This window comes from Channa argus, chromosome 10, assembly GCF_033026475.1.
Source record: "Channa argus isolate prfri chromosome 10, Channa argus male v1.0, whole genome shotgun sequence".
Classification (NCBI taxonomy): Eukaryota; Metazoa; Chordata; class Actinopteri; order Anabantiformes; family Channidae; genus Channa; species Channa argus.
The window spans coordinates 12,519,577-12,536,541 of NC_090206.1; the positions used below are offsets into that span (position 1 = coordinate 12,519,577).

Below are 16,965 nucleotides of genomic sequence, written 5' to 3' on the forward strand. Positions count from 1 at the left end.
CAAGAGTGTCAGGGAGGATGGTGGGATGACAAAACCAATGACTTTCAAATAGGAGAAAGCTGAGAAAGCATTTCCTGCTCCACTGTTGTGACTAAGTAATGTAAGTTGCTTTTGTGCCCAGAGATGATGAAGGTTTGGTACATTTGAACTGAATACTGAGATGATGATAGAAGCCAACTTTTCCAGCTACTATAGGTATGTGGTACATGTCCTAACCTCTCAGATGCCCCTCATGTGTTTAATTTATGACAAATACTGTGTGTCAGCTCTAGCACAGTGAAAATACAACATATTCTAACATAAATTGCTACTGCTATTATATCAGCACTCATGATCGAAGCACCAAAAATTAATAATTTCAAAATAAACAATGTGAAATTTAGCATTTAATATCACAAACAGGTTTTGTGAGCTATATTTCACATTGTCCAAGAGTCTGATTTACTTGGTTTAAGACTGAGGCTTAAAAGCAAGGAGAGCTTTTTAAGCACATGTTGAAAAAGAGAACATCCAAAAAGATGGTGGAATATTTTTCTCAAACATTGTCCTCTTCTTTCACACACACCAACACCCTGTGGGTCACTTACAGTGTTTGGACAGTGGCAGGGAGGGCAGGCTGAGGCAGGCCTTATGCACAACAATCATGTTTGCACAAGGCTGGCATATCCAAACACTTGTGAATACCCTGAGCACACAAATATTGGAATGAATGGAATTTATCAACACATTATGCAAGATTTCTTGCAAAGCTAAAACACAGGCAGAACTGTTTTGTTTTTTTTCTTCCTTGGGTGTCTATGTAGCTCTAATGTTTCATCATGGCAATGAACCTGTTTATCAAAAGGTTTTAGAAAGTGTTGCCATTAACACATCAATTATGATTGCAACATTCCAACATTCTAACGTTCTATTAGCGACCTCCACACGCACCCTGCACACAGTAACAGCAGCAACACAGAAAGCACTGAGATGCACATTTCAAATTAACAACCCATCAACAACAACACACTGGAGAATGTGTTTGCCCTGAAGACTGTTTGTTAAACTGTTTCAGTTGCATTCAATACAAATGTGTTTGGCTGCTAAGAATTTTACGGTGTGTGCAGCACATATAAAAAAAAAATGCTAAAACTATGAACATATGAAACTATGTCCTGCAGTGAAAAACTTTGTGAAATGACATGAGTTAAGGTATCAGACATTTCTAAACATCATCAATTGTTTTTGATATCAATACATGTTTGAAAACTGGAACATTTATTGTGTTAACTTTCTTCACTTTTCTTGCACAGAACTTGTACAGTTAAAAACGTGAAAGTGGGTAACTTCAAATTTAACCCGTGTGTATGAGATTAATTTAAATTCTAAACATCTAACATTTAATATAATTCCCCGTATATCAGTGCCAGGTGGGTTGGACTACTCTGCAACGGTTGAGTCTTTACTTTTTCCTCCTTTATTTCAGGTTATCAAGCTACCTTAAAGCTACAGTGGAACTTAGTACAAAGAGGTTTTATTCTTTATATTACACTTCAACGTACTTTATACATTCTGACTAATAATCCTTATTGAGGTCTGACCTGCACAGAAGCTCACTGAAATGCATCATGGCTGATTCGTACAGCCTTAGTTATAAGAGCAACAAATGCAAACATAAAGCAAAACATAATTAGTAAATGAATCATTAGGTTAATTTTTTACTTTGACAGGTAAAAGTAAAGTGAGAGTGAATGTGACCCCCCGTGGAAAAGATATAACGTAAACTGAAGTATGACTGGAGCAGCTCCTGCAGGTTTGGGTAAACGTGTCGTCCCAACTGGCCCACACAGTGCTGACTTAACAACAGCCACCAGCAATAAAAGAACATGTTGTTTTCACATGAGAGGCAGAATAATAATGATTCATTTTTAGCTCTGTTACTGCAGAGGTATTTCACAAACAACGGAGAGGTAACGGGCCTTGTTATACAAGCCTTAGTGAAATCTGTGGCTGATTTTGTTTGTTAAATCAGCATCGTAGCTTGAATATGTGGAACCTGCTTGAACCTCTTGACATGAAGCTGTAAAGTCAATAATTTGACCTCTGGCTGAGCCATAATGAAGACAGTTTGTATAGGTAGTTTATAGGTAGTCATTAATGGTGGAAGTAGTACAGTAAAACCCTCTGAGCCAATATTAACGACCTCCATGTCAGTGCTGGTGGCTGCCACATCTTACCACCAAGATTGCCTGTTGTATCAGGAGTAATAATGTCTCTGGAACAGAATGTTTATTAAGTACATTGTAATTCCTTTGTGAAATGCTCTGACAACATCTAACACGGCGCAAAATAGCTTTTGATAGATTATTGCTGCATCAGCACCTGGGTAGTGAAGCAAAATGCTTTCGAGGCAAAATCTGCCTGAGGGTTAAGAGACTTGTGAGATTAGTTATTGAAGAATGTGATTTGACTTTAGCCCTACATGGCACAAGGGCTGCTTACATGGTAGAAAGAAATTACTTTTTGGTCTCTGAAGGTACTACAGGAGTAACTTGAACTGCGAATGCACAAATACCCTGCACCAACACACACAGAACTTTACACCAACTGGGCAAGGATGCACAGTAAATAAGTGTGAGTCACTGAAGGTTGGGAAATAACAGATTCCTCTTAACGGTACAACAATAATCCCATTGCAATTAGTGGAAACAGTAGTCAATGGAATGAAACGCTTTGCAGAGTCTAGATAAGTGAAGAAAAAAGGGCATTAAGTTGTAAGAATCAGTATGAATAAAATGTGCTACTTCTTAATCTAATAATGTAGAGACTGAACAGTGATGATTACAGCACAGAGCCCTGGCAGCTCCAAGTCATTGCTGTGAATCCCCAGATTTGAGGGCTTGGCAGAACCTGACCCTGCTGGTCTCTAGCACTGATCCAAACTACACCCACACAAGTGATACTCAGCTCTCAGATCCGCTCTCACTCGTAATAGAGCACTCTGGGTGTGTGTTTGTGGGTTCCTGCAGGAGCGAGTGCTGTGGCTGAGTCTTGTTCCTGCCTCCCCTTTCCTTTATTCTCAGTGTGTTCTCAAAAGCCTCTAAAGTTCATATTAGATTCAGCAGGATGATGCAAACTTCATCCAGACTGCTATGTCTGGTGGTGGAGATGGTTGTAGCTCATTGAAAAACACCAAAGCTTTAAAGAGTTTGCCAGCATCTGAGCAGTATGATGAGATAAAGCATTTTTTGCTGAAAAAAGAAGTGTCTGGGGTGTAAGTTTGCAGATTATCGAGCTCTTTGAACAGGCAAGAAAAGTCTTAAAAATAAGACATATCTTCCTACTGAAAAGAGCTTTCATGTACAACACACAATGAAAAAATTCATTCTTTCTTTTTTGACAGTTCTGAACACCAAGCTGTAATTTCACCAGCAGAGACAAACAGTATAGTAATTTATTTCACATGCACTTTCATCTTGTTTTGAAAAGTGCTGTTCAAAGAGTTGCTGCTGCCACCTTAAAAGGAAAGAGTCTGACTTTACTCCCTCATTACATCAGCACACTTCAGAGAGTAGACATTTCTTAAATGCATGATCAATTGTTACAATGCAAAAGAGAAAACTAAACTGCTAAACTGGACGCTAACAGACATCAATAAACACAGCAGATGAACATTCCTTAAACCTTTTCTGATTTCTGGGAAATTTAAGTGCAAACATTGTCCAGTTTTAAATGTACACTTAATATAAATGAATCCCCTTTTTTTGTCCTTTCCTCTTATCCTGTGGGTTCAGGGTTGCCACAGTGGATCATTTGTCCACATGTTGATTTGGCACAATTTTTATGTGTCGCAACTCTCCACAATATCTATCGGGCCTGGGACCAGCACTTCACAGCTGGGGATGGGTTACATTTTTTTTTTTCTATTTTAAATGCTGTGTTAAACCATGATTGAGTGTGAATTATAATACATGTTTCTGTATACATACTGTATGTGTCCTCACGCACATGCAAGCATCCAAACACCACACTATATTCCACAGTGTACCTTTAATGCAGTCAAAGAATTGCTTTTTACATGTTATAGGCACTGTTAAGTTTAGAAAATGGCTTTAAGGTGCATTTAGTAGCTGTTCTGGGGATGGTAATCATGTCAAACATAGATTATAACTGCTTAGTAAAAACTGCTGTGACAATAGGACAAACTGTCTGCTCATATAGATTATTTGAAATAATAGAGAACACAACTATTAGAGCAACAACTAAACTGACCTTTTTTCGATACTGATTGAGTTTGAGAGACTAACATGTCCATAAACAGCTGTTTGGTCTGGCTTTCAATTAGAATCTCGTTCAGAGCTTATGATGTTTAGTCTGGCTTTGGGAGATTATCAGCAAATATCGGTCAATCAGTAATGAAAAACAGGTAGATTTCCACATCATTATAAAGAGTTCTTCTTTGATCCTACTCCTCCCGCAATATGGATAAAATGGAATATTAAGTAGCCCTCTGTTATCAATCCAACTACAGCGGAGTGCTGTTACACCTCTCTAATCCTCTTAATTTAAGAACCGGTACTCCTGGTGTGCTCTCATCCAGGTAGTCCAAGACTGGGTTGTCATATGCCAGCTGTGCCTTACTCTGGGAAGATTCTTCCTGTCGCTTCTGTGTCGGGATTTGCTCCTCTTCATCTTCTTCCTTTCCTTCCTCACATGCCGAGCTGCAGCAGACAGTTGCCTTGGTGATCAGGCGGTCTAGTGGTTTAAGAGAGCGCATCCACTGGGGCAGGAAGTCCCAGTTCTGGAGCTTGGCTGGCAGGTGACGGGGGCTGCGGGTCTGCATCACATTTATCATAACAATAAAGATAGTGACACCCACAAAAGGAGCCCCAACACCAGCCATCACCCGCCAGCCAGCCAGCGAGAGGCCCAGCACCAGCGAGGGAAGGAGCAGGAAGCACAGGAGAAGGTAAAAGACTGCAAACCAGCGGTACTTGGCCGTGCGTTCACCAAGAACACGAGCCATCCGTATGGGCAGACGCATGAAGGGAAGAGGATACCACAGCAGAATGCCCAAGACATTGAAGAACAGGTGACACAGAGCGATCTATGTGCAAACATAAGATGATGAGATACAGTAAGTACTGCATGTGCTAAAGGACCTGCACGTCACTCATTGCTGTCATTCTGTGATAGTTTTTAGAACCTCAGAAGGGGTCTACCCTCATACAACTACAGGACGTGTTTTATTTTCATTTTCACTCCTAAAGAAGACTCCCAAACATTTGTCCCTGAAACATCCACTTAGTTTCTTCTACATCGTCTGCTCACAGTTTGGCCCTTGGTCTCCCCTGATCCATATTTTGTTCACTGGCCCTGTTTCTTTAGTCACACACGCACACATGCACACACACACGCACGCACGCACTCACGCGCACACACACACACACACACACTATTTTACTCCCTCGTTCTGTTACCTGCCTTTCTTCCAGACCTGCCCTGGCCAACTGCAGCTCACTCTGTTTCATTTAGCCTCAGTATTTGAGTCTCCAACTAACTACCTGATTGTGAACAGAGACACACTCTGTAGACTCACAAGCAGTTGAACGCAAGAGAAGTTTCTTTAATAGACTAATAAAGTTGATTTTAATCTTGAACTTCAGGCTTTCCACGTTTATGTCTTCTTCGTACATTTTGTCCTCCACTGTCTGCCCAAAGACCTCACCCCTCATTAAGCTGACAACTCAGGGTCCTTGCATTTGTCTGCATGATAACCTGTTAGTTTGGCTAATTTCAGTTTAAGACTTCTGTAAGTTTTCTGTCTTAGTTTTAATATTTGTTACTCTGGTGAAGTTTTAGTCTGGTGCCCAGCAGCACTGTGTTAATTGATTCTCCCCTGCAGGGTTAGTCAGTGCCTTGCGGGCCACAGTTAGTTTTTTATTTTTGTTCTCACCTAGGTGCCCTTGATTAGCCATTCTTTATTTTTGTTGAGGATATCATTAAAAACATTTGTTACCTGGCTTTGTATCTTTGCTGAATGTTACATTATGTAGACATTTGTGTTAAACAACCACCACTGTAACTTCTATATTTTTGTTCCGTCTATTTATTTTCCAATCAGTGGAAAATATGTTTCCTCACTAATGCATTAATCTTCTAAAGAAGAATTGGTTGTGCCTTTTTCTCATGGTCCAGCAGTTTGAAAGGGGCTGTTGTATCTGATGCAGCTTACCTGTATGGCAGCTGCTAGCTTATTCCCAGGACTGGCCAGAGCCGCCAGCAGGGCCGTGGCAGTGGTGCCAATGTTGGAACCGAGAGTGAGAGGATATGCCCGCTCCAGGCTGATCACACCAATACCTGAGGGAGACGGCAGACATATGCTGTGTTAATAATTATCTATAAAGACAAAAGTTACACTGCAGCTGAGTAGAGAAAAACATGGGCTCATGGGCCGACCAAAAAACTGTGGGTGTCCCCTCAACCTGGATCAGAGAAGCACAGGCTGTAATGCTGAATGGCCTAGAACTTTGCTTTGCAACATGGATACAGGAACTAAACAGTAAGTCGGTAAGATGGGTGATCCACTGGGGATCACCCATCAAAATCTGTATATCCTGTTGCTATCTTTCCTGAAAGGAGAAAAGGAGAAAAAAGAAAACATACACACAAAAAAACACATTCCACAATACATGGAGAAGCTGAAACTTCACCAAAAACTACTTACAACCAATACTGCAAAACTTAAAAAGTATAAAACCATGAAGATTCTGACCTACTGTAAGTGGAAAAAAAAATGTAAGGATTGTTTAAAGTTTAAACTATATTTCTAAGCCAAAGTATGATGATACACGAAACTGATTAAAAGAATATGGTTCGAAGAAGTTAAACATTTCCCAGGTTCACTTACAGTAAAGAAACGAGGAAAAAAGTTGAAGAAAACAAAACTGTAAAAGCTAATGAAGTGAAAATAGTTCTCATTGTCTATAGATGTTATATGTTCAGAAAGTTAAACAAAGTTTTTAAGAAAAAACGTTAACAAACGTTAAAAAAGCTATGAGGAAAACTGAAAAGATTTTACATAGTTGAGGGGCATAATCACAGCTGCTCTCCCACTAATTACTATAAGTCCAAACTTGTTCAAAGGGCCTGTAGGTTGACAAGAAAACCCGAGACTACTTCCCTGTCTGGCAGCCCACTGGACAGTCCTCCTCTGACAACAACTCTATATATATATATATAAAATATATATAAAACAACCATACACAACAAACCATGCAATAAAAAACAACAAATAACTACAAAACAATAACATGTAATAGACTAAAAAAAGAATCTGAAAACAGAAATGTCTACCCTCTGGTACTTTGACACAGAGGAGCTTTAAAGTAAATGCTAACCCTCATAATGGCAATTCTTACATTCTGAGGGTAATAATGTTTAATATTTTACACGTTCACCATCTTAGTTTAACACGACAGCGAGATAATGTTTCCTAATTTACTAAACACAAAGGGTATCATCAAAGGCATAAGATTCATTGTGTAGGATGAATGTATACATTTTTGTGTCCAGTACTCAAATAGATGTTGAAACTTTGACCTGCTTATAAGTTTTGACAATTAACAGAAACCTAAAAATACTAGACATGTGTTAGTGCTAGAGAAAAAGTCAGTCTATCCAGTGATTGTTAAGAGATGTATTAGTCTGGAACACAGTGATGGACTGAGCGACCAAAGTAAAGTGGAAACCTGTCAGAGATCAACTAGCTGCTTAACATTACAAATCTATTTCTAATACTGTAAAAACAATAAGAGATGCAGCCGCAGGTTTCAGACTCAGACCGAGGTGATGACAGTACACAAGGTTAAATTGATATTATTCAGTGGTTTAATGGCTGTGGGTATTTTAAGATATTTTCTGAGGTCCTGAGGTGGGTGGTGGACAACGGAAGACTGAACATAAGGAGAGGAAAACAAAACCAAGTAGCAGGAGTTGTGTTTATTCTGTGTTCAAACTAAGTATGCTGCTTACAATTAAGTGATTTCCCAAAAAAAAGGACATCAATGTGAAGTGTAATGTCCTTAAGCCTGCTCAAATGTATCAGAAATCTTTTATTCACCTTCCAAGCCACATCTGTGATTCCACTTAAAACAGAGGCTGGAATTGTAAGATTTTGGTTAACAAGCACTGTGATAATGACCTTTTGATGTTTTTTTATGTACAGCTGCAAACAAAGGGTTAACTAAATGGCAATTTGGGGTTTAAATTATTTCTTTGAACTGTTTTTGCTGACGCAGATTGTATTTCATACATCCTTCATGAACAGAAACGTCAAGAATTTGGTGCAGGGATTTATTTATTAAAGGGGTTTATGACGCAGGTTTTAAACAGAGGTTTAAAATGATATAGTGAGTCAAAACTACACATACAGAACAACTAACATTTAGTTATAACATTTCAAGTAAGCTCTTGTCAGGTTTAGCTTTTTGCAGAGACTTTTTGGTAGCCATCACTATAAGAAGGTTCATATTTGACCACTTCTTAAAAGGCAAAAGGGTTGAAACTCAAATTAGCTGTTTCAACACTTGTTTGGGTGTTTAACAACTGTGGCTGACTGTTTATTTTTACTGTTCTTTTACGTTATGCTAATGAATTATGAGGTACTCAGCCATTAATATTTAATATTCCATCCACTCTGTTCAATGCACCGAATTAAACTGTATGAAATTCATGAGTTCTTCCTTAAATAAAAGTGTATGTTGTATCAGTTAACCTCAGTAAAAGAAAAAAAATCAGTTCAAAGAAATACTGTAATTGATAGCCCAATGTTGTCACAACTTTGAAAGTAACTTTAAATAAATTTGGATCTACTAGTTTTTAGACATTCAAAAGAACATGTCACTCACCTACCAGGGGAGTCATGGCTGAAGTAAAGACAGAGCTACTCTGGACCAGGAATGTCACCCCTGCACCCACAAACATGGCCATGTATCCTGCCAGCCACCCAAATGGATAGGGCAGGTCTGTAGTTAGGATGAGAACAAAAATTCAGAAACACTGCAAAAGAACACTGCATCCAAATTAGCTTTCAGATGCTTCTTTACAGACTAAATTCTGCACATTCACCTGCCACACTGAATAAAAGCTACTGCAGCACCAGATCTTGCCCACCTGTGTTAATGACTTCATGGATGACCTTTGCTACTTGGCCTTTGAGAAGAGAGTTGAGCAGCTTGACCAGCAGCAGTAGACAGGTGCAGAGGACAGCCAGGGAGGCTGCCAGGAGAATCAGACCCACAGCGAGGTCTGATAGTGGCGTAGACACAAAAAAATGACGACCTGCAGAGTGACAGAACCAGCAAACAGCTGGTTTATTACATCTTAAGGCACCAAGTATGAAACATATATGTATACAGTGTATACAGACTTAATAATTTACTGCAGCTCTCCTGTACTCGCTGTACAAGAGTGCGTGGGTTTCTACTGAGTTTGAACTCACACTTCAGTGATGGCTGGGATAAGTGATGACTGGGACCACAGTTTTCAGTGCTCACATTGTCTGTGGGCTGTAAAAAGAAATAAAACAAAATGAAAGAAAGAAGCAACTGCGATGAAAACAGAAATTAGCAACACAGTTCTCACGGGCAGCAGTGACAGGCTGTATTTGGTGCCAGTGTGTGACACAGTGTGTCTGCATGTGCAGGAGACAGCAGTGGGGAACCGCATTACCATAACAAGGTCAGTCTGGCACCATTCCTTCACCAGGCTCCTGTTCCTCATGTTCTCGTTTCCCATGGCGATACCCGTGATCACACACTTGTCTAACTGAGGGTGAAAGGAAAAACATTTTTCAGCTTTGAAGATTTGCAAGGTAAGGGAAAACAAAACAAAAGCACTCAGTAGACTTGTAGTTCTTCACTTTTTCTTACCAGGAGCTAGGACCTGCTGAAGGCAGTAATAAACAGCTCACAGCTTATATTAGAGGAGCTAACAACAGTGTATATTCCCCAGACTTTTGCTCTTGTATTTATGGTTTTGAAAAGGCAAAATACTACCACTCTCTTCACTCTTTAAATGGTAAGTAGGTCGGAAATCGAACGCTTGGCTTGCCTTTTCTCCCTAGTTACTATCAGGCTCTCTGCATCACTGCAATGGATTTGAAATAAAACAATCAACTGTCAATGAGCTTAGTTTAGTCAAAAATTCTGGATAAAGTGTCTGGAAATTAGAGACATTTTAATTTTTAGACCTGTATTCTTAGACAATTGTGGTAAAATCACAGACAAATTAAAAACTCCTGCAGTCAGTCAATACCTGAAGTCTGGAAACCATCAAAATAGGCAGATGCTAGATTTCTTCGCTGGTGATGCTCTGCCAGCCCTTTCCTGCTTATTTCTGAGATGATTTGCCTTCGGTTTTGCCTTCAGCAAGTGAAATGCAGCTTAACTGAATTTAGGTGACGTAACTGACTTGACCAATGCAGAGCATTGAAGTGCTGGGTGCTTTCACAGTACACTTGTTCAAGTTATTGTCCCTCTGCACTGTGAAGCAGTGTCCAATGTCAAATCTGTTGTTTCAGAAATCTAAATGTTCATTTCCAGGTTTGTTTGTTTTTTATCTGGTCTTCATGTTTGAGATTTAGCAGTGGTTTAAATGATCTCGTGTTTTAGCAAAAACAAGTCACAAGAAAGGTGGTTACCTGTATGATGAGCTTGGTGACTGGCTCAGTTATGACCTTGAGCAGCTCAGGTGCTTCCTCCCCAGGGTGGAGCCTGAAGCTGGCGACCAGTAGGTGCGACATCCGGGTCATGACGCCACTCACCACCTCCAGCGGCAACAAAACCAGGACTGACAGCCAGTTGAAACAGTCGTGGATTGTGGCTCCAGCGAAGGCACTGTGGTGAGTCACAATATTTTCTGTAATAAGGTCAGCCATCAACATGATTAACTACTCAAACTGATTGCTTGTTAATCTGCTTTTCACAGCTCAACTTTTTTGGATGCATGTGATGTAATGAGCATTTTAGTTTTGACTCAGTGTGTGAGTGTATTATGAAAGATTAATAAATGCTGTTTATTTTACCAGCCTCAGATTAAGTAACATGGCGTCTGTTCAGTGCCAAAGGGTTACTGGTGTGGGATCAGTGTGGATTGCTGCCATTATTGTCACTCTTGTAGAGATTGCACTCAAATAGAGGCTGAAGCAAAGAGCCCGCCAACAGCTGTCAATGCTTTCTCCTCACCATCCTGTGCTGGCTCCCCTGCACTTTTAACACTTTTATCCTGCTTTCCTCCATCTCTTCATCCTCTTTAATTTTCCATTTCCATTTCTTCTTCTTCTATACCTCCCATACACTCCCCCTCTCTCGTGCTACTTACCGCTGAAACTCAGTCCTCTCTGCTGCTTGCATCATGGCGACTATGGTGTTTGTGACTGAAGTGCCGATATTGGACCCCATAATGACAGGAACAGCAGACCTCACTTCTAACACTGTGAAGTCAGACCACACAAAACATCACTTTTACAAATGCAGATACATCTCTTTTGCTGAAACCCCATGATCACATAGATACACACTTTCACACATGAAGGCCGATCTGCTATATCTCACTGAGAAGCTTTACTGGATTTTAGAGCCTTTTTAAAGGATAACACAGTGTTGCTGAAGGAGGAGCCAGCACTGCTTTTTCACTTCCAAGCAGATTAGGATGGAACTTTCTGGTCACAAGCTTCTTCCTCTAAACATTAGGCCATCACTGCCTCCTGATAATTACTACACAAACTTCCACAATTCAGATTGCAACATGAGTTTCAATGGAGATGAAAGGTGATTGAAATTTGCAGGTGAGTGGAGGCAGCTCAGCCTTTTCACTTTGCAGTCAACTTTATTGTTGGAGACCTCGCTAATGATGATGATCTAGAGGAAACATGATCATAAGCAAGACTCACTCACTCACACACACACACACACACACACACACACCTACACACACACACACACACACACACACACACACACACACACACAAACAAACACACACACACACACACACACACACATACACACATCCGTGTCTTTTCATTTCTCTTTCTCTGATAATTACCTATAATCTTCCTCCTCTCTCTCCTACAGATGTTTTTGAAAGCAGAGAGGCAGCCTCTGCATACTGATATATTTCACTTCAACCAAACAAATGAAAGAGGGGTGAGCCGGTACAGACAGGTTATAACCTTATCGTGTATTAGTTTTAGAAGTCTTGATAAACTGCAGGCTAACCGAGATGGAAGATTACAGCCTGTGAAATGGTTTTATTTCATTATCCCACTGATCCCAGTCTGACCTTCTAGAATAGATGTGATTTTTTTTACAAATGTCCACCACAGCTCTGCAAACTGAAAATGCCAATTTCGGGTCAGTCAGTGAACAAAGAGAGATCTTACTTATATTTGTATGTCATTTTAATTAAGTTTAAAGGATGAAGCTAATGGGGAGCATTTGGTGACGTGGATAGTGCTACTGCCTCTAGAAGAGAAAGTCCTTGCTTTGAATCCACCTGCCAGCTTTTAACCTTTTTAATATGAAAACTACGTTTTTGTGAACGCTTTAGAAAGGTTTGGGCTATAGTATAATGTATGAGGATGAGCGCCTGAGTCAGGGGGGAAAAAGTCAAAGTAAAAGCTGAACTTGACTTCCTCTTTACTTTTTCATGCACAATTGGAAAACACATTTTTTGACTTTTCATACATTGCTCACTGCTTGAGTACATTCATAAATATAAACAACTATATCTTCATCTCCTACTACACATTCATCGGCTTACATTACTGTATTTATTGTAACCTTTATTTGCTCATTTGGTTCTTAATGCTAAGCAACAAATCAAATGGCATATTAAATTCTCCATAAGGAGCCCAGCATGTGATTGGGCTGCAAGCCAGAAAACTGAGAATTTAACCATAAACCACAAATGAATTAGATCTGTTTGTTAATGCCACAAATGCATCATGGGAGTTTTGTTTTTATTACTATGCTATTGTTCTTCTGTTTGCAGACCTACATTTGCATGCAAAACAATCACCTGCAGAGAGATACAGACATTCACACTTTTATGTGCCTACTCACGTCCAGAGGCAACCAGACTGACGATGATAGAGGTGGAAGTTGATGAGCTCTGAACCAGCACAGTAACCAAGATCCCCACCACCAGTCCTGCCACAGGGTTCGACAGCACCGCATTGTCCTGGAAAATGTCCCCTGCTACTTTACCTGGTTAAATATGCCACCCACGTACACACACACACACACACACACACACACACACACACACACACAAATACTGGATTCAGACATGACAAGGTTGCCAAGAGCAGTGTTAAACAAGGGTCAAACTGCTTGTTTTCCTAATTGCAAAAAGGTCACCCAGATGAAGCTTTCCACTACATTTTACAGCAGGGCCACAGTAGGAGAGTAAAAAGTGCTCTGCTGTGATATTTGTCAAACATTAACTGCCTGAGTCACTACAAACCCGCTGAAGGGGCAGTGAAGGTTTGGGTACTTACCCCCTGCTAACTGGAAGGCAGAGCTCAGAGTGTCCAGAGAGCAAACAAAGAGAAAGAGGAGGATGAGGAGAAGAGGGATCTTGGATAGATTGAAGATGAGCTGCTTGATCTTCACTGCTGTGGGCTGAGGAGAGCTGTCTGTTCAAAACAACAACCAGGGCGAAGTTGAGCCTCACAATGTGCCCTAAAATTGGACTGCAAAACAGACCTACTTTGGGAAAAATTACAGATAACACAAACATGTGGTATGTTTTTAGCCAGTACATAGCACTCTTCTTCCTTTTCCGTTGTGTATGCAGGAAGCAATTTTACATGTAGATAGCAAAGCCATCTGACATAGATTACACATACGCAGCCAAATACTGCTGAGTGGCAGCAGGACTTGGCCTTTGTTGCAAAGATCTCATGATCCCACTAAGTTTTTCTACTCCACTTTCTAATCCTGCTTTGTGCTTGGGGGATTTGTTGGGTTTTCTCAATAAACCTTTGCAGTTTTGACACAAGTATGTAGCACATATGATGATTTTTGTAGTGCATTGGTGGTATGTAAATCAAATCTAATTAAAATTTAAACTGCATTAAAAACTGAAATGTTTTTTCTAAGGTATATGCCTTTCCTTTAAGAACCACAGCCAACCCTAGAGATGAATTTGTGTTGTCTCTTATACCTTTCTCTTCGGGGAGTCTGCCTGCCTCTCCAAGTGAAGGTTTGTTGAAGTGGTGATTTGTATGTTGGTTGTAGCCCTCAAAGCTGCTGGTGAGGTCAAGGGTGGAGCCAATACCAGACTCTCTGTCCTCATCCAGTGGGAGTTTGGGCTGTGAGGGGAGCTGAGTGTCATGCATCCTCAACCCTGATAACAAAGAACAAGAGTAGACACTCAGGTGGAAGAAGATCAGTTTTGAAGCATTTCAAAGACATAAAAAACAGAGTGAAGGGAACTGAAACTCATAAGTTACCATTGTAGTCGAGCTCTGTGCTCCTTCCAGAGGACACTATAGTTATAGATCGAGAAGACATGGTGTTTTGAGTGCTGTGTGGAGACAGGGAGGTAATTAAAATCACAGGATGACACCAATGCAAAGGGAGCAAATGTGAAAGTGAATGTTTTTATCCGCCACCTGCAGCACTAAAGGAAGCCAAAGGAGACCAACACGTCTGCATATAAGCCCATCTCTCAGCACACTGCTGAGATCGAGAGACAAACAATAAAAGAGAACAAAGGCGGCCTGCATTGTTTGTAATTGGCATCTGTCCTTGATTCTCGGTCAAATCACACACTTGAGCCACATAGACTGCAAGACATCATTTCGCCTCTTAACAAACAAACACCTAGTTAGAATCAATGCTGGAACAGCATTTCCTGTAAATTCCCTTGTCCTGCATTTCCCACAGCTGCAAGTCAGCTCTTAGAGCAGCAACTGTCATCAATGGATTTCAAGATGTTGGTTTAAAGACACCGTCTTTAACCCCCTTTTATGGCAGCCACTTTGCCATATTTTGGGGACTCCAGTGGAAGAAGCAGCACTAATGTGTCTCTTAAATGCAAAGAGGATGGAAGTGAGTTGAGTAATTACAGCAGCTGAAATTACAGTAATTACAGTCCCTGCATCATTCTCATTCTGCGTGGCATCCTCCCAGCAGGTTTTGACATGCACAGACCCTGTAAGCATATGTACATCTATCTCTATGTCACAGCATTAAAAGTTCCATTGATTGGCTCTGTTTTATTTGAAGTATAAAAATAAAAGGATTAATGAAACATTTACTAACTGTTGTTAGTGACTGACTGCTGACTTGCCCACATTTTCTAAAGGATGAATGAGCTGCAGGCCCCACAGCTTCAGATAAAAGGCCAGAATTCAGTTTTAAATCAATTATTAATTTTAAATAACCAAAATATTGATGATAGCGGCTTATGTATTAGAAAGATGGAAAGATGTTGTTTATCATAAATATTTGATGTTGACATGTGCAGTATAGTTTTATCTTACCTTGTCCGAAACAGTCTTGGGTAATGTTTAGGACCTCTGGGAAAAGAAGGTATCAAACTAAAGTCTAAATCCTCTTTAAATAAACGAGCAGGTCTGGAGATGTGAGGACGCACAGCCAATGCCTTTAACTTTAACTTGCTCTATCATCAGCGACCTCATTGTTAATCAATAACACAAAGCCTTAAGTTAATGATGCATAAGTTGGGAAAGCACGTGGATGATGAATGATGTTTGTCCACCTGATTTGGACCCAGATAAAGATTCCACAATGAAGAGGCCAGTTTGATGTGATTATGGTCCTCTTGTTCTTTAACGTTCCCCTAGTTGCACATGAACGTGCTGGTGAAACCTGACATCTAGTGGTATGTGTTGGATAACTGCACTGCATTTCTGTGCTCTCTTCGCAAGGCCGCACAGATTCTCACAAAAAATTCATCACGTACTGTAGTCTGGCAAAGATTAAAGCGAGGGTATTAAATAATAATTTCTTCCACAAGATAAGTCAGCACGCACATCACGCACATCTTAATCTACTTGAATTGAGGAGGATGTTTCCAGACTTAGGGACTTTGCCAAGACTTGAGATAAGGCATATTGTGATTGGGAATGAACTATCGGGGAGATTTTGTCTCATCTATATAAACACACATTTAACACACCCCACTACCCACAAGCAATGTCCTCCTCACCATGGGGAAAAACTGTGATGCACTCAGTAACAGGATAATTGTTAATAATTAGACCAGCCACAGTTCTGTCATATCAGCAGTGTTCTCAACCAAATCTGCTGCACCTGCTGACCTCACACTTGCATCCACGAATTCACAGAAGCAGAACCTAATAACCCCTTAGATTAAGTTGTTACTTTCTAAAGTGTTATGAGAGCTGGGAGCTAGAGAGAGATAACAGCTCTGTTGCCGTGCAGCCACACGGTCAACATATATCCTGCCACCGAAGCCACTGCCAATCAATGTGCTGTGCAGGGCATTGGTCCTGTTAGGCTTCCTGTTATCCTATGATAATCTTACACTGACGGATACCATATGATGCTTTCACTGAGCTCCCAGTCGTTTCAATTGAAGGGGATCAAAAATGGACTCGGTTCCTTATCTCTGGATAATGATGATGGTGATTAATGGATCCAATGGTCCATGCTCTGTCAGTGTTTGATTTTGAAGTATTATTGGCCATTTGTAAATAATTCTAAGCTTTCCAATTTACTTGCAAAAGCAGCAAATTGGAATAGTCCTCATAAAATTAGTTCATTAACTAATTTAAGTATGTTCTGCCGTTCTTAATGCTGTTTAGTGAGGGTGCTTGAACTAATCGCAGCTCATGTCACAAAGTTTACTCCTTTCTGTCACTTTATTAAAGATATTCAATAGACATCAGTTTGTAAATATCAGAGCATTGATGGACAGATTTGCTGC

The 16,965-nt window shown here is 40.3% G+C and overlaps 1 protein-coding gene across 1 annotated transcript; it reads right to left on the reverse strand.

Annotated features, from left to right (window-relative positions):
• Positions 1-3,326: 3,326 nt before the first annotated feature.
• On the reverse strand, positions 3,327-15,656 carry slc34a1b (solute carrier family 34 member 1b). The gene is made up of 13 exons (XM_067518907.1): positions 15,536-15,656; positions 14,501-14,574; positions 14,212-14,394; positions 13,544-13,681; positions 13,107-13,250; positions 11,362-11,473; positions 10,682-10,877; positions 9,712-9,807; positions 9,482-9,548; positions 9,154-9,321; positions 8,889-9,005; positions 6,215-6,339; positions 3,327-5,086 (listed from the first exon to the last, which is right to left on the reverse strand). Exons 2-13 carry the CDS (start codon positions 14,559-14,561, stop codon positions 4,505-4,507), a joined length of 1,989 nt encoding a protein of 662 aa, XP_067375008.1. The 5' UTR covers positions 14,562-14,574; positions 15,536-15,656; the 3' UTR covers positions 3,327-4,504.
• Between the last annotated feature and the right edge of the window lie 1,309 nt (positions 15,657-16,965).